The 18,457-nt window shown below is 30.4% G+C and overlaps 2 protein-coding genes across 3 annotated transcripts; both read left to right on the top strand.

Annotated features, from left to right (window-relative positions):
• The first annotated feature begins 688 nt into the window (after positions 1-688).
• On the top strand, positions 689-3,426 carry LOC118044961 (probable xyloglucan endotransglucosylase/hydrolase protein 32). 2 transcript variants are annotated; one of them, XM_035053426.2, is made up of 5 exons: positions 689-968; positions 1,041-1,269; positions 1,411-1,511; positions 1,683-1,900; positions 2,656-3,426. In XM_035053426.2, exons 2-5 carry the CDS (start codon positions 1,071-1,073, stop codon positions 3,020-3,022), a joined length of 885 nt encoding a protein of 294 aa, XP_034909317.1. In that variant the 5' UTR covers positions 689-968; positions 1,041-1,070; the 3' UTR covers positions 3,023-3,426. The 2 variants fall into 2 exon arrangements, with proteins under 2 accessions (XP_034909317.1, XP_034909316.1); XM_035053425.2 differs by having other exon boundaries at positions 689-1,269.
• An 11,696-nt stretch (positions 3,427-15,122) lies between these two features.
• LOC118044960 (heme-binding-like protein At3g10130, chloroplastic) lies at positions 15,123-17,531 on the top strand. Its single transcript, XM_035053424.2, has 8 exons — positions 15,123-15,647; positions 15,733-15,819; positions 15,923-15,993; positions 16,082-16,183; positions 16,294-16,368; positions 16,486-16,609; positions 16,828-16,937; positions 17,206-17,531. The coding sequence occupies exons 1-8, from the start codon at positions 15,389-15,391 to the stop codon at positions 17,278-17,280; spliced, it is 903 nt and encodes a 300-aa protein (XP_034909315.1). The 5' UTR covers positions 15,123-15,388; the 3' UTR covers positions 17,281-17,531.
• Positions 17,532-18,457: the final 926 nt, after the last annotated feature.

The raw sequence follows: 18,457 nt of genomic DNA, 5'->3' as shown, positions 1-18,457 counted from the left end.
AGACATTGTAAATAATCTCATAACAATAAAGAAAAATCTGAATAATATTTTGAAAATGAAAAGAATTGAAAAATGAAATAAACAACTTTATTTATACAGCTATAAGTTTAGATTTTAATCTTTAAAGGGAAAAAAACCCTAATTTAAAAGCTATATAGCTAATGAAACATCTTTATAAATAAAATAAACAAAATAACTTAGAAAAATAAATAATAATCGCAAATTGAGCCTTAAGCTACAACAATTGTGGGCTAGTTTGAAGACTCGAACAACACATCAGCATCATCACTTTTAATTTTCCCAATTACCCAGGCAGACACACGCTCATAATCAAATCTAACATGGGACCCCGTTTCAGATACCTTATGGTCCACTCAATTAATGAAGAACAGAGAGATGCTCAAAGACCCGATAACTCACATTTGTTTCACAAAATTGACTAAATCAGAATCTAACCCACATTTCACCCCGCTTGGTCTAGGAGCTGACATCCCTAGGCCTAAAGAGGAAAAATTGGGTCGGTAAAAGTTTTTTTTTTTAAAAAAAAACAATGATTTAGGTTATTCCAGCTTTGTCGTGTTAAAAGCTGAGAGACAAGAATACGTGTACCTTTTGAATTAGAAAGAGAACTTTAGTCCAAAAGTCCAATTTTCTGTACTCACAGAAACCTAATTTAATATACACCCGCTTACCATTCTCCCCCTACCTTAATTTCCCACCACGAAACCCTAATCTTACACAGGGTTTTCCATAAATATTAGGAAAGAAAGTTGTTGTTCACTTACTGCAACCTGGGTTTATGTTAAGATACGAACTGCCATGTTTTTATCTAAATTTACAAGTATAATTCTGATTCTCTGACCCTTGATGAACAACAAATCACTACCCATCAATGGAGGAAGGGGACCCACCAATCTTTTCCCTTCTTTATCAACTGTACCACTGCCAGCCATACTGAATTCCTCCACGTAACATTGCCTTCTGATCTCTCACTCTCTGCATTTATACACACACACACTCACTCTATTCTCTCCATACAGGTTCTCCACATCCTAGCGACTCCCTCGTTCATGGCTCTCTTTCCCTTACTTCTTCTCATTCTTATGGTTCCTGCCTCTAGTAATGCTCAATGGCCACCTTCACCTGGCTACTGGCCAGGTTCTAGGTTCAGGTCAATGAGCTTTTACCAAGGATACAGAAATCTCTGGGGTTATTCACATCAACGAGTAGACCAGAATGCGTTGACTATCTGGCTAGATAGCACATCAGGTTTAACTCGAGTCCATTAGCTACCTGACATTATAATGCGTATCTGCTGTCTGTCTGAATTAATTTCTGTTAGGTATCTAATCATAAAGCTTTCTGCACATTTAATTCATCATAATATGTTGTTTTTGATCTTTGTAACAGGGAGTGGATTCAAATCAGTTAAACCATTTCGATCAGGGTATTTTGGTGCTTCCATTAAGCTCCAACCTGGCTACACTGCGGGAGTTATAACAGCTTTCTATGTGAGGATTGGACTAATTAAACTATATATGCTCATAATAATTTACTGTAAAACGTACCTTTCTCTGCTAGTATTACTCTTCTTTAATTAACACAGTAGTCGGTATAGTATATATAAAGATGTTCTTGTATTAATGTCTACTTAATTAATATCTGTAATCAATTAATTGCAGCTTTCAAATAGCGAAGCTCACCCTGGGTACCATGATGAAGTGGACATAGAATTTCTTGGCACAACATTTGGGAAGCCTTACACTTTGCAGACCAATGTTTACATCAGAGGAAGTGGGGATGGGAGAATAATTGGGAGAGAAATGAAGTTTCATTTATGGTTCGATCCAACCAAAACCTTCCATTATTATGTCATTCTTTGGAGTCCCAAGGAGATCATGTAAGTTAACCACTACAGTGATCACCTATAATATTTTACAACCAAGCAAATTAAAAAGTTTTTTTCACAATTTATTAGATTTTAAATTTATTTCTAATAATAATAATAAATTTAAATCTCTTAAAATTACTGGAAGCTTATATAATTATTAATTTAAGGTTTGTAAGATTAGTTGAGATACGTGCAAATAGGCTCGGACACCCACATTAATTTTTTTTTAAAAAGTGCTTCTTCTAATTGTTTTTTTTATATATGTATATTATGTCTACTAGCTCTAGCTCTCAGTAGCTTCTTCTAATTAATCAGTGAAGAACCAGGTCCTAGTCTGTTTATGATCGGTGAGGATAGGAAGAAGTTTCCTGTGAGAGGGTCTGAATGATAAGAAAATAACATTATTTATTTGGTGATTTTCTCTCTGGCATTTAGCATCATACTGTCTCTTCACTTAAATAACGAGCACATTTGTTTTTATATTGTTTGAATACGATGATTTTAAAAAAATAAAAATATTATTATAGTATATTTTTAAAAAATAAAAAATATTATAAAAAAAAATATCAAACATATTATTATTACATGTTGTGTCTTCCACAACATCAATCATAAATTCGTTTTCCCAGCTGGCCTCATAGCCAATCGTACATTGCAGCATTAGTATTTAGTAAAGAGCAAGCAACACCTATGAGACATGCAGAGAATGATCATGTCACATCGCATTCATATATATTAAATTTGTAATTAATAAATGTTTTCAGATTCCTGGTGGATGATGTGCCCGTTAGGAGGTACCCGAGGAAAAGCGCGACAACTTTTCCACTGAGGCCGATGTGGGTTTACGGTTCAATCTGGGATGCCTCGTCTTGGGCTACTGAAAACGGAAAATACAAAGCTGATTACAGATATCAACCATTTGTTGCTAGTTACACCAATTTCAAAGCAAGCGGCTGCTCAGCCTATTCACCAGCCTGGTGCCACCCCGTCTCCGCCTCTCCGTTCCGGTCGGGTGGGCTCACCAGGCAACAATATAGAAGCATGAGATGGGTCCAAAGACACCACATGGTCTATGACTATTGCAAGGACTACAAGAGAGACCATTCCCTAACACCTGAGTGCTGGGGTTAATATGAGTGATTGCTTTGAACATTGATGTGTCCGCTCCTGTATAGGGAAATGGAAATCACTTGAAAAAAAAAGAAAAAGAAAAAAACAGTTTAACTTGCCTTGTGATTTCAGATTTTTTGTGTTTTATTTATGAAGGTGTCTTGAGAGGGTTCCTCGCTAGCTAAAGGCATTATACATGCCGGAGCTGCTGAGCGTCCAAGGCTCCCGAATGGAGAATTTGTGTCGAATTTCTTTTTGTAGTTCGGTGTAAATTCTTGGTAGCTAGAGAAACACAAGATACCAGGAAAATAAATGAGAAGGGAAACAGGTGGCAAAAGGTTAAGGGTCAAGGAGATTTGTGTGTTTTTAGTATGTGTGTGCTTTCTTTTATTTTTTAATAAATTCAAAGTATTTTTGTACCTTCATATTGTAGATTTTGTTATTATCATGTTTGATCTCTGAATAATATATATATATATATATATATATATAATATATATATATATATATATTAATTAGTGTCTTTTTATTCATAATGTTGTTTTAAGCATATCTTCTAACCTTATTTGTGTTTGAGTTTATACTTTATAGATCATTTGGCTTTTATGACAAATTAAAAAAAAAAAACTTAAAATAGCATATGTTTTTATTATACTTTTTTTCATAAAACATTATTAATTAGAATAATGTTTTGTTTTTGGTTTTTTTTTTTTTCAATTAATACTTTTTTTATTATTTAATAATAAATTTATTTTCATTATGTTATCATACCCTCATAACTCGGATTGTGGATTTAATAGGTTAACTCAATTCACTCAGATTTTTTTTTCTTTTTCTTAATTAACTTGTTTTTTCAATTTCATCATTTAATATTGGTTTGAATCAATGATTTTTTTAAAATTATTCTTTAATATTATAATTTTTTTTGTATTAGGTTATCCCAATTTTCATGATACAGATCATGGGCTTGGCGGATTAACTTGTTTAATTCAGGGTTTTTTTTCTTTTTATTAATTTTTTTTTTTATTTTTCAATATCATCCTTTTATATTGGGCTGATTAAAAATTAAACTTTATAATTTAGTTTGTTTTGCTTTCTATTAGATTATTCCGACTTCATAACCTTGAAATAATGCTTAATGGGTTAATCTAAGTTAACTTAAGTTATTTTTTATGTCATTTTTTTAAATATGTTTCTTTTTCAATTTCATCATTCAACATTATAGGTTTGTTGGGGATTGAGCTTCATAATTTGTTTTAATTTTTTTATATGGGGATATCTTTTTTTCATGATCATGGTTGCGAGTTTTAACATTTTAACCCCGACTAAATAAGGCTATTTTTTATTTTTATTTTTCTAAGTAGTTATCTCAGTATCATTACTTATGTCACAAGTCATTCAACATTGGATTTGCTTCTTATCGGATTGTCCTTATCTCATGACCCAGATCACCAGTTTAATGGGTTAACCCAACTGACTTAATTTTTTTAATTATTGACTTGTTTTTCTTCTAATTTTATCATTTAATATTGTGTTCGATTGAGAATTAGGTTTCATGATTTGTTTTGGTTTGATTTTTATTAGGTTATCTTGATTTCATGAACTAAGAATAGTGCTTAATGAGTTAATCAGGTTGACTTCACTCATTTTTTATGTCATTTTTTAAATTGAAAGTTTTATAAATTTTATCGTTCAATATTAGATCTAATAGGATTGATTAGAAATTAAGCTTCATAATTTATTTTAATTTGATCTTTATAGAGTTATCTTAGTCTCATGATCAGAGTCTCAAATTAACAGGTTAACCTGGTTTAAATCAGATTGGTTTTTTTTTTTTTTATGAAGTTATCATAATCTCATGAACTAGATCATGAGTTGGTGGATTAACTCAAGTCTTTTTTTTATTATTATTTTTTAATTTATTTCTTTTTTTAATCCAATCCTTCAATATTTGATTGATTGAGAATTGAACCTCATAATTTGTTTCAATTTGTCTTCTATAAAGTTATCTTGGTCTTATGGCTCAAATAATGAGTTTAACATGTTAACTCTAGTCGCTATTCAAGGTCCTTTTTTTAATTTGTTTTTTTTTTTAATTTCATTCTTTAATATGGTGTTGATTGAGAATTAAGTTTCATAATTTATTTTTATTTATTTTCTATGAGATTATCGTAGTCATATAACCTGGATAGAGGATTTGACATATTAACCCGAGCTAACCTAAGTCAACACAATATGTTGTTATCTGAATATTAAAAAAAGATGTTATCTTGAAAAAAAATTAGTCAGACTATATTTTTATAAGTTATTCGAGTTGTTTTATAGCTTGCAAAGTCTACCAAATCATATTAGATCAACCTCTACTTGGTTTAAATTTTATTTTATTAGAAAAAATACATTAATAATATTTAAATATTTTTCTATATTAAAAAAAATTAACTTTACCTGTAACATGCCACGGTTAAGCAAGCTAGTTATTTTTATGAGGTATAAATTTAAGTCCATTTCTTGTAAGATGAAAAAAATGTGTAAGCTACCATGGTTATTATCCACCGACTCTTTGTGCCATTAATTGTTTTCAGCAAGTGTTCTGAAAAAAAATGTGTAAGCTATCATGGATTTTATTATCTCTGTTCTATCTATCAAAGAGTACAGAACGTGGAGGTAAAAAAAGGGCTATTGGATTCTCGTGATTGAACAGTTTGTTTTGTTTCTATGTGAAGTCAATTATTATGTTTGGTTTTCTTTCCATACTGTTTTTGCATTCTTTTTCTTTACCCATATCATTCCACAAAGCATATGGAAAACATCAATGATAAAAGAAGGTAATGGTAATTGAGAGTATAGTTAAAATTGTTTTTTTAAAATATTTTTAATTTAAAAAAATATGTTAATAATATTTTTTTTTTTTTAAAAAGGATTTTTAAAATAACATATCAAAATAATTTAAAAATATTAAAAATATATTAATTTAAAATAAAAAAATAAATTTTTTTAAAAAATACTTTTAAAACACAGCGCACTAAACACACCTTATATTGTCAGCGAGAGATTCAATCTCCAAATGTATGAGCTGATCCACACTCTACAATTGGCAATGTAGGAGGCATTGTACGCAATGTTGAGGCCCCACGGTCTTGACAAAATTCGACCTAGCATCGTACCCACGTTTCGCCCCTGACGGTGGACTATTTTTTTCATAAAAAAATGATGATTGCGCCATTCAATTCAAGAAACAGCAGTTCACTGTGTGGACGCAGATAAAAAGTATCCTTACATCTGACCATGAGCTGATCACATCAAGCTTTCTGCGTAAAATGATTTCCGAAGCTCTTCGAGTCTTCAAGAAGGGGACAGTTTCTTTTCTTCTGCCATGACGCGTATCGATCAACTCTGTCGAGCCTGCTCCTGCAATTTCGATGATAACATAGATCCTCCAATACTTTACATGTCCGGTTATATTTTTTGGATCGTTTTAATGTGCTGATATCAAAAATAATTTTTAAAAAATAAAAAAACATCATTGACATATATTTCAACATGAAAAGCTATTTGAAAAACCACTACCACTTGCCGAACAATTACTTCAAGATGGCAAAAAAAGATGGCTTTCCTCTGCATGCTTTCTGCGTAGAGGTAATTTTTTAGGACAGTGCCAATAATTGTAGTCAAGAACATGAAGTATTCCCCCACATGAAACCTGGAGGAGAGCCCTCAGATCCAACATCCGAGATATAAGCTGATCCTCCTCCTGCTGTCTGTACTCTCCCACAAATCACAATTGATTTCAAACACAATTACTAACCATGTAAATATTCACACGGAGAGATGATCATGAGTATATTTAGAATTCCAACTCCAAGTATTCAAGTTGAGAAATTGTTGTTCAAGCTAAAAAGCCATGTCTCCAAAGCCTCTCAATCTTTATATTTTATCAGGATAAGCATTAGACACCAGAGTAAATAGTTTAAACGATGTTTTAAAGTTTTTATTTATTTTTTATATATAAGAAAATTCAAACTAAAATTTAATAGTACACAACATCAAACTATGTCAATCTCATCCCCTGGCTAGGCCAAGTTTAATATTACAAGACACAGTATAAACAATAAGATTTAAGATTTTATTTTTTTTGAAGTTTCAAGAATCTCGTAAAAAAAATCTAAAGTATTTTTTTTTTTTTTATACAAAGATTACCTAAAGATTATATGTTTTTTTTTTCTTTAAATAATTGCTTCAAGGCTAAGTTGTCACAAACTACAAGTTATTCAAATATTTGATATCTAACAATAATTTACACAAAAAACTAGTAAGAAATCTCCTATACACTTTTAGGAGAGGGATTGCTATGCTTTAAATTGTTAACTTTTTTCTTTTGTATTTATCAAGTATTATGTAACTTATGTAGTTTCTGTATACAAAAAATAAAAAGCAAAACATTTTATTTATAAGAAAACTTTAAAACCTTATAAATAACAAAATATCAATTTACCTTCCAGAATAATATCATCTATATTATTGTAGGATGATTTTTTAAAAATTTATTCAATCAAGTGTATACTTTATTTTTCTAAGTATAGAACTGTAATTTCCTATATGAATTTCACTCTAGTTCTCGATTTCTAAAACTTAATTACAATCAAGTTATACTTGATTAATCATCTAATTTTATTTTATGTCTAGTGGTTTTATGTGTGTGACCCTTTAGGTTCCTTAATAACATGATCCAAATATAAATCACAATTCTAAATAAAAGAAGATTAAGTAAACTAAAAAAATAATTTATTATTAATTCAAAAATTGATTGATTTATATTTGAATATCAAGTACAATATATAACAATCTCTCATGATTTTTCAAATATTATGAAAGTCATAAGTTGTTTAACTTAACCTTTTAGTTATAAATTTCACAATGTTATTATTATTCATTCATCAACAACGTTTCAATTTAGACATTATAGCATGAAATGTATCTATCTTGTCATAGTCTTTAATTATTTGGATAAGATTTAAAACTCTTTTTAAATCTCATTTTAACTTGCATAAGGATTTACAATCAATACTATTTAAAAACATATTAAATATTTTCTCTAATTCACCTAGGATGATGAATCTTATCTTGATTACTCAAATAGTTTCATATGTTAGTTCATGTTATACCCAATATTTATTTGTTTGTTACATTTGATTAGGATATCGTGTACTAGAATCAAAACATAATATTCCTTATATAAGATAACTTAATGATTTTAAGTCTAAGGATCACTTACATAACTATTACATGAGCCTTTTGTATAGACACAAGGTGATTTCTCCATATAGAATTCTCATGTGAGTCTGTTCAGTATAAATGTCATCTGACAAGCATTTACTTATTAGTTTTAGGTATATCCTTCATACCTCATCTTATGAAAAAAACATAATATATATGAATCTCAACAACTCTAATTAATAATCAATCTTAATAGATCATTGACTAAGAACATTTAGGAATAATGTTTTGATGTAATAAGAAACCTATAATTATATATATAAAAAAAAAGTTTCCTAATTTTCTTTACAAATCATTTTTATCTCGATGATTTTATCTTTATTCGAGATTCATAGATCAAATATTAAATTTATTGATAAAAAAATTGATTAATACTAAAGATAAATAAGCATTTATTAAAATTAAATATGCTTAGATGCACAAAGTCAATGGCATATATAACCAAATAATTAGCTATAAGTTATATACACTAACATTAAATACCCTTGTTAAGAAAAAACATCAAACCTCACTTAATTTATTTATTTATTGTATGAAAATTACAAAGTTATGCATTGTTTGCAGTGATTCCAAAAAAGGGCTTTGCAACATATCTTTGCAAATATATGTAAATTAAATATACCATGCTACTAAAGATGCTTAACTACATTTCTCTCACAAACAAGCTATTTGCTGGTCAACAAGTCCCATCATAGTTCTGCTCACACTCTTTTAGTTTGTAAAAAATTATAGGCCAGCTCATAAGACCACCATGCTCTCTAGTTAAAGACCTATAGGGTGATCAATCGATACTAATGACGATGATCTTCTCCTGAAAGCAATGTTAGCTTCAAATAAATAAAATAATTACCCTTATTCTTGCCTCGACTTGATACCTGATGAGAGAAACTGCTTGTCTGGGCACCTGTAAACCAACAATAACAGCGCCCTGGTTTTAACACCTTCTAATTTCCATAACCAACAACAAAAAAGGGCATGTATGAGTAAGACTAGTTTAACACATCAACAATCTATGTCTACATAATGGTCAAGAAATATATGACAATTTATCTATTCAAATGCCATGTATTTGGGCACATATGCCTCATTAAATAGTCTTTGCAACACATTGGGTAAGGCTCGGAGCTTAGGAGAAGAGGTATAAGTAATATCCTAGCATAGGTTTTTATCAACTTAAGAAATTTACCTGCTTTTTCCTCACTCATGGATTTTTTTATTTTCATATCTTTGATGTCATCTAAAACCTCTTTATCCTAGGCTTTTTTTATTTTCAATTCCTTTCAATTTGGCCTTTGATTTCACCAATTTCTACTCCAAAATTGAGTGCCACTTACAAGCTGGTTCTTGGTTTTGGAAATCTACAATTAAGTCATTAAATGACCTTCAAACTTTAATTTTTAACAATTAAGTACCTGATTTAATCAATTAAACCTTCCAAAGTCTAATTTTAATCCTTAAAATTGATTTTCCTTGTAATTAAGTCCTCAATAAAATTAATTAAACCTTTTAAAATTCTCATTGAGTCCTTACCCCTCCAAATTTGTGTTTCTTTACTCCATATAAAAATATTTTCACAAGTAGAGCCTTTTGTCAATCAGAATTGGGTTGCCAATTGTGGCAATCTTATATATTTTAGTCCTTCAACTTTTTCACTTGTCATCTTAGTCCTCCACCAATAATTTTGGGCAACCTTCTAGACTTTCTTCATGTATGACCTATTGTATTTTGGATATTCTTTTTCTATTTTTTTTTCTTTTCTTGATTTTTTGTGGGGTAAAAAATGACTAACAACATACATGTTACATCAATTTACTTTCCACAAACATCTCACTTCAACAAAATCTTAATCCAAACTCTAAATTTCTAATATACTCATTTCAATCTTCCAACAAAATCACACCAAACATATATAAAAATGAAGGAAAAGAAGTGTACTTACCCTTTTAAACATAAATCAAGAAGAATATAGAAAATTTGCTCAAGCTTTCGCTTTCTTTCCTTAAATTTTTTACTCCCTTTCACTAAGTTCACCATTTCAAAATATGATTTTTCCTCTCTCAAACAACTTGGATCATGTTTTCATTTCTTAAAATCATCTCAATCTTTCCTAGACTCACCATTTTCTTGTGTTTCACTCTTATTTTTTAAAAGAAAAGATGAAGAAATTAAGATCTCATGGCTTCTGGAGAATTCGTCCAGAACATCCCCTTTTTACAATGGGATTTTATCTCGTTTTACTATTTTACGCCTAATAATAAATACCCCCCTGTTTTTTTTCTGAAACATACCCGACTTCTGACCTAAATTTAAAGGCCTTTAACAAACTTTGATTGAATTAATATTCCAACCCAAGGTATAAACATGTGTCAGGAGACGGCTTATAAAGTTTCATCTCGATCAAATATCAGATTGAGAGTTATGTTTGATAACGTAAAATTGATCAATATATGATTTTACATTAAAAAAAATATAAATTTTCTTTTTCAATCTTTGTTGAAATCACATCATTTATTTTAATAAGTCCTCAAAACCATTTTTCTTATTTCAAAATATATTTATTTTTTCTTTTCATCATTTATTTCACTTACAAACTTATTATAGTTTCTTGATAATGTTACCGATTTTTACCTGGGATTTACACCAACACTTTTTCGTGCAACTTAGTTTTTATTCCTCATTTCCATTATAATTGATCAAAATTATTTTATCATTCTCAAAACATATTTATTTTAAATTCATCGAAATTTATTGCTAGCTGGTTTCGCTATTATAATGAATTTTAAACCTAAAATTCATAATCCTTATTTTAACTTCAACAATACTTTTAAATTTATTTAAGGATGTCATCCCCTCCATTACACACCATATTCATTATTATTTCAATTTGTTTTCATCTTGATTTTTCATTACTCATCGAAGTCTTATTACCTTCAGTCAACATTTACGTGGGGGTTTATTACACCATTTTATTTTTATATTCAATTTGGCCCTCCTTTTTTTTTATTGATCTTTCTATGTGTTTTATATACTTTTCTTGATTAATTTCTTTTTTCAATTTTGTCCCTTGCCATTTTATTGCATTTGTTTATTTAATTCAATTTTATTCCTCATTATTTTGATTGTTATTTTCTTGATTTATCTTTTTTTTTTAATTTTATCTCTCAATATTTTATTTCATTTTATTTTTTATCCAATTTTGGTCATCATTCTTTCAATTATGTTTTTTTTAATCATTTTCTTAATTTATTTTGTTTTTCATTTTAGCCCTAATTATTTTCTTTAATTTTTTTTTTATACCATATTTGGTCCATATTGTTTGAGTTTTAAATTGTTTTACAGTTGGAAATTTTACTTTGTCATTTTTTTATGATTGTCTTCCTATAGAGTAATCCTTATTTCATGACCTGAGCTCGATTAAGTTTGGCCTTATTTTAAGGTTGTTTATTAAAATTGATTTTTTTTTTCTAAATTCATTATTTGACATTTGGTTATTAGATCCTTGGCTTCATGTTTGTTCCACTTTTTTTTTTATTGAGTTATCATGATCACATATCTCGGGTAATAGGTTAGTCGAGTTAACTTAAATTGACTCGGATGTTTTATCTATATTTTTTATTAGGTTGATTTTTTTCTTCAATTTTATCATTTGACATTAAATTATGGGCCCTTGAGCTTTTTTTTTTTTACATTTTTTTGGTTTTTTTTTCTGTTGGGAAATGCTAAATGCAAGTTAGTTAAGTTAACCCGGGTTAGCTCGAGTTTTTATTTTTAATATTTATTATTTAAATTCTTATTTTTTTATAGGTCCTTCTTTTGCAATTATATTTTTTTCTTGATCTCATATCGTAAATGACAGGTTAGTCAAGTTAACTTGAGTTTTTTTCCCTCGGCATTTTTTTATGACATTGATTATTTTTATATAATTTTATTATTTTGCATTAAATTATTGGCCCTTTACTTTTGTCGTTTTTAGCTTTTTTTTTTTTTTTTTTTTTTTCTGTTAGGTTATCTTCAGAGCTAGTAACTAAAGTTAACCCATATTAACTCAGTTTTTTTTTTTTTTTTTTTTAATGAACTTGGGTCTTTTTTTACAAGGCTTTTTTAATTAAAATCTCATACTTCCGGTGCACGTCTTTGGTTTCTCCGACTCCGTGAATCAAATATACTACCTTATATTCTTAAATATGTCAGATACAGCCCCAACATGAAGTTTCGCCTGAATTTCAATTGAACTTGGAACTATTCTGTCAAATTCAAATACATTTTTTCTTTGGATGTTTATTAATTGGGGTCTGAGTAACACCAACTGGGGAGCATATTCTTTCTCTTCCTCAAATTTCTATCTAGTTTTGCTTAAAAATTCATACCTCAGGGATCTTTTTGTGGAACCAGTAGAATTTAGTTGTCGAAAAGGAAATAATAAAAGGGCCTGGGGCCAGCAAATCTAATAAATACAATACAACACTATCAACTAGGAACGTGATTGGAAAGCGAATGGGGTTTTGAAGCTTCTGGGATGGGTTATTTAGATCAGATTCTCCGGCAACAATAATGCAAAAGCAGAGGCCATGATGCTCAAGTGAAACCAAACGCGGTGGCTGGTGGGGGCCTATTTTAACTATAAAATAGATTGAAAATGATAGAATATTTCCACACAGAAATCTATGGTCAAGCAAAGGTCCAAATCATCCATCTCTCTCGCCCTTTTTCTTCTTTTGGCATTTTTTGGGATTTTATTCTAAAATGTTTGGTTACAGCAAATTTTAAGAGGCGATGCCGTCCAAGCAATGTACTGGATAGAACATGTACAGTGATCGTGGAAAAAATAAAATCTAGTCATGTCGACATGGTTTGATTGACCTCACCCATGTAGATATACTATGCTACTACACATATCTCAATGTATTTTTAAGCTTTAGAGAAGCCAAGGATATTAAATCTCTATGCACACAAATTCATAGAGTAAATTAATGTGACCAGTATATAAAATACATTTAGCCACCGTGTAAAACATTAAAGTACGGCAAGTCCAAGCCATTCAAACTCATTCAAGATCTACACCCTCCAACTATATTCATTATATTTCTCTTTCTTATATATAATTGACTTAAATATTAAAAGGTTACATGTTCTTGTATAATACTTGTTTTTTCATGAACCCAGAAACAAAGCTACATTGTAACCCACACACTTTGACTCAAGCGTAGCATGAAAAACTCAACTCAATCATGAAGTTTTTAAGACTTTATCATGCGAAATTACCATTCTAGCCACAGCAGGCTCTTCTGTCATCATCTTTCTATGTTGTTGTATATGTGATGTGCATCCATGGCAGAGTCATGATGTTTTGGTGCAGAGGCTCCACATATACGCGCGTTGATGTTGGAATCATCTCTCTGATGTCTAGTCCAAGTGTCATTCTCGCTTAAGAAAGAAGGGGGATGGGACTTAAATCATCTATACTTTTTCTAATTAGTCTTTCGATGATAAAATGAATGATTGATGGAAGTATCATTTTTGGGTGTAATCCCATGTCATGTTTGTACAGAGATGTCACGTTCGATTTGTCAATGTCCTGGCAAAAACTATATAATAATATACTCAATAGAAAATGCGTATTCAAGTGATAATTACTTAAATACCAAAATCAGGCCAGTAGACGACGGACTGTAGTTTGTTTTAGTTTAATATGTAATGTAAGTATAATATTATATTTATGAAAATATATATTTATTATTAATAAAAATTTAATTTATTTTTAATATTCATAGATTAATAATATTTTCTCTTTGAATTTAAAATAAAAATACAATTTATGAAAATACATCTTATAAGTTTATAATCTCATATATTAAAGAAACAAAATAAATTTTTGATATTTTCAAAATCAAGCAACACAAAAAATCCACACAAAACTTAGTGATTTCATGAACTTCATTTAAATTACATGTTAATTCAAATAAATTAATATAAATCTAAACATAATCCATGAATCAAGATTTAATTTTCAATTAGCAATTACAATCCTAAAAATAAACTCACAATGCAACAAAAATCATAAGATTAATCTCAAATCAAAACACCCACCAATTCAAAACAATAATTGCCCAAATAGTTCAATTATCTACATCACGAGTTTAATGATATAATTTTAAAATTAAGTCTTGGCATTGATTTTTCAGCAGTAATAAAGAAATATATTAGCTATCCACGCCAAAAAAAAATAATTGATGTTTAATTCAACTTTAAAGTATATAAGAAGTGATACATATGATAGCAAGCAACATAGAAAAAATGGTTGATGGATAAAAACTACCCCAAATTTTTAGGTCAACAGGAATGTAGTCCCTATTTTTTTTTTTAATATAATTGAAGTCCCTAAACTTTTTGTTTTTTTTTTTTTCTGCAATGTCATCTTTTTGTCTATGTTACCATCTATTATTATGTTATGTTTAACTAAATATATATTTTTTATGATGTGACACATAAATTAAAACTCAAGAACAAACAAATAAAAACTTAATTAAACTTAACAGGATGGAAGGATGTCATTGTAAATGAAAAAAAAAAGCTAGGAACTAAATCTTTATTGACCAAAAATTAGGGTAGTCTATGATAAATTAGCCAAAAATATTATGTGCGCGTGATATTTTAATTAGCTGGGCTGGTGGACAGTGATCCAGAAACCCCACTTCTCAAATGTCCTTCAAGCCCATTTATGGTGGGCTATGATGAATTTTCAGTCCAAGTTTGTTGCTGCGATATTTTCTCTCTTAGAAGATTCGGAGGAGCTTGTAATCTTGACTGCACAATCTTATTGGGTTGCTGAATTAGAGTTATTAGAGGTCGAAAGTACTTTATAAATTCACAAGTTATACTCCTTGAATTGAGAGAAAATATCGCCAAATCCCAACATATTGAAGATCAGCTCCGCCATACACAGAAGAATTATGCTGATGCTGCCTTGGAAGTTGGAACCATCTCCAACTCATCGTCGTATGTGGGTTGTGCCAATTATATAGTCAGAAGTCAACAGCCCAAATCGAACTTGCTACAGAAAAAAGAATATCTGAATCACATCTTAGTAATAATGTAGAAAAATATCTCGTTCTAATGGCCAGAATCTTCCGTCAGAGTAGTTGGAAGCAAGCCATAGAAAGCAACAGAACAAAAACCAAGGATATGCTTCTCAGCAAATTCACGCCTCCGGTTCTTACCATGATTCGGTATCCTTCTCCGTCTAAAATCAAATCCATGGCTACAGACAGGACCACAGCAACTTCTCCGCAGAGAAGGCCCATGTCGGCCTTCGAAGCTCGAGTCTCTCTCGTCCTTGCGCTCGCTTCTCAGGCTTCTTATCAGTCTCAAAGACGTAAATGTTAATCATCTCTGCTATCATCATGATTCTGTTTTTCTTTTATTTATTTGTTTGACTAACTCTTTTGTTTTTGTCGCAGTTTTATTCGATTTGGCTAATGAAACTACGAAATACTTGTTTCCAAAGAGAAGTGGGAGCCGGGATTTGGAGGAAGCTTTGATGGCAGGTACGCACATTTCTTTTCTTTTCTTTTTTTGTTTAAATTTTATTACTTTCGAAGTTGAACAATCGGGAAAATGGCTTGGCTCTTCTTGTTCGGGTGTATTTAGTTCCAGACCTTGAAACGTTGAAGTACAAGGTATTGAGCAGGAAAGAAGGGTACGAGATTAGAGAAGTTGAGGTGCTCATAACTCATAAATACTATTCTTTCAACGTAAATCTTGGTTGTATATGCATAATTGGATTTGTCATCGTTTAAAAACAAGCAGCCGTATTTTGTTGCCGAGACGACGATGTCAGGGGAGACTGGATTTGATTTCTATGGTGCCTCTCAGTCTTTCAATGTTCTAGCGGAGTACTTGTTTGGGAAGGTAGGTAGGTAGGACGACGATCTATCCTGAGATGATCGGTTGGATTTTCTCTTCTTTTTTTCCTGAAATATAGTGTAATTTAACTGCTCATCACTCTTCGTTGGATTTAGAACACGATGAAGGAGAAAATGGAAATGACTACGCCTGTAATTACTCGCAAGACCCAGCCTGTGATGACCAAAGAGGTGATTTTGGAGCTTATTTCCACCATCGCATGCTCATATATCACATCCACATGAATCTTTGACTCTTAATTCTGAGTTTGATTTCTTCCTCCACATCTGTTCTGGTTTTCAAATCAGGGGAAGTGGCGAATGTCCTTTGTCATGCCATCCAAGTACGGCGCTAATCTGCCGTTGCCCAAGGATCCAACTGTGAGGGTTGAAGAGGTTCCGGGGAGAGTTGTTGCCGTCGTTGCTTTCTCAGGTTTTCCTTTCCACCATATATAAACTGCATCGATTTAAATAAAAAAAATTTAAAACACTTTCTTAAAAAAAAATTAAAAAAAAAGGTGAAATGACTAAATATTTTATCATTGTTTTAAATACCTTTTAATTTATTTAATATAATTTATAAAATTAGAAATCACCTATTTTTTTATGTCTGGCTGCAATCTTCTGTCTATTAATTATTGTTTGAAGCAGGTTTTGTTACTGATGAAGAAGTTAAACAACGGGAATTGAAGTTACGTAATGCTTTGAAAAAGGACCCAGAATTTAGAGTAAAACACAGTGCTCCGGTGGAAGTTGCTCAGGTAAGGTATTCGGTATAATATTAGTGAACGGTGATTGTTAAAGGCTGGTTGCTTTTCTTCTTCTTCTTCTTCTTCTTCTTCTTCTTTTGTGTTTATGTTTTATGAAGACAAGATATGAAAACATGAAGACAAGGAACAGAAATGAACTCCTTTAACAAAAATAACTCCAAACCACCCTAAATTTTGTTGATTTATCGCTTCTTATACATTTCTGGCACAAATTAATGAACTCCTCGTATTAATCTAGTTTTCATTGTTTTGGTTGCAGTACAATCCACCTTTTACTCTTCCGTTCACACGCCGCAACGAGATTGCGCTGGAAGTGGAAAGGAAGGAAGAGTAGCTGCTTCACGATGATTCTTGATGCATACAAATTAATATATGAATGGTAGCGAAGAATTAAGGTCATGCATGTTGGTGTTCGATTGGCAACCATGAAAATGAAGGAGAAGAGAGAAGCACGTATATCAGATATATGGAAAAGCATTAGACATTGTTGTCCAAATCGTGAGATAACTAGTTAACATGTATCTAATGTGTAAACTCAAATTATAAACTTATAAAGCAATAAAATCAAACTTTACTAGTGTAAAATCGGTAAATTCAATCAAAATCGTGCAAAATTATGATTTTGTACTTGAGTTTACGAGTTTATAAGAAATATAAATACCATTGTTGACTCTTGAATTCTCCAACTCCTTCTCCAAAAACTCTACTTTTGCACTCTTACTAGACTATACAGCTCAAGAAATTACACTACATAAGAACCTCCGACAAGGCAAACCCAGAAGTTGCGACAGATCGTGGAACTTCAGAGGTATGGCATAAGATTTCGTCATTGTTTTAATTAAGAATACCAGGCAAGTTGTTAGGGTTTGATTTGGATAGAAGGATAGTAGCCAGAAAATTAACCTCGGGGTTACTAGAGCGAAGTAGCTGGTCCTAGCGCAGAAATAACCATATGGATCTTATTTTTTTCTTATTAAGTGAACATAATTGTATTACTCAATAAAGTATTTCAAAAAAACTGAGTATGACTTTATGGAATCCCATGCAATGTAAAGCAAAATATGAAAAAAAAAAAAAAAAAAAAAAACTTTAAACAAAAAGGTCAGTTTTGGTTCACACTACTAGACTTTTAAAATTGTTACCAAAAAATTATATTTTGCTTTTTTGCATACAAGTATTTATGATATAATTCTACATTGAGCATAGGAATTAAAAAATATATATAAAAAGAAACGTGACTGTTATCGATTTTTATAACTAAACATATTTTTGTCTCATATATATATATATACTAGTCAAACACAACTTAATGTACATAAATGAGGATCCATATTGTACATGGAATGGATACTGAAGAGATTTGATAAATCTAATTAATAGTTGACGAACTCAATTAACCAAATCTATTAAGTATAGGAACTATGTGTATAATTAACTCAATTTCATTGCAGACTATATAGAAAAATACTTTTGTTTTATATTTTTTTTTTAACGAAGACGATAGGTGAATA

This window comes from Populus alba, chromosome 16, assembly GCF_005239225.2.
Source record: "Populus alba chromosome 16, ASM523922v2, whole genome shotgun sequence".
Taxonomy (NCBI): Eukaryota; Viridiplantae; Streptophyta; class Magnoliopsida; order Malpighiales; family Salicaceae; genus Populus; species Populus alba.
The sequence above is the reverse complement of the archived record's forward strand: the minus strand, read 5'-3'. Positions and strand labels throughout refer to the sequence as shown.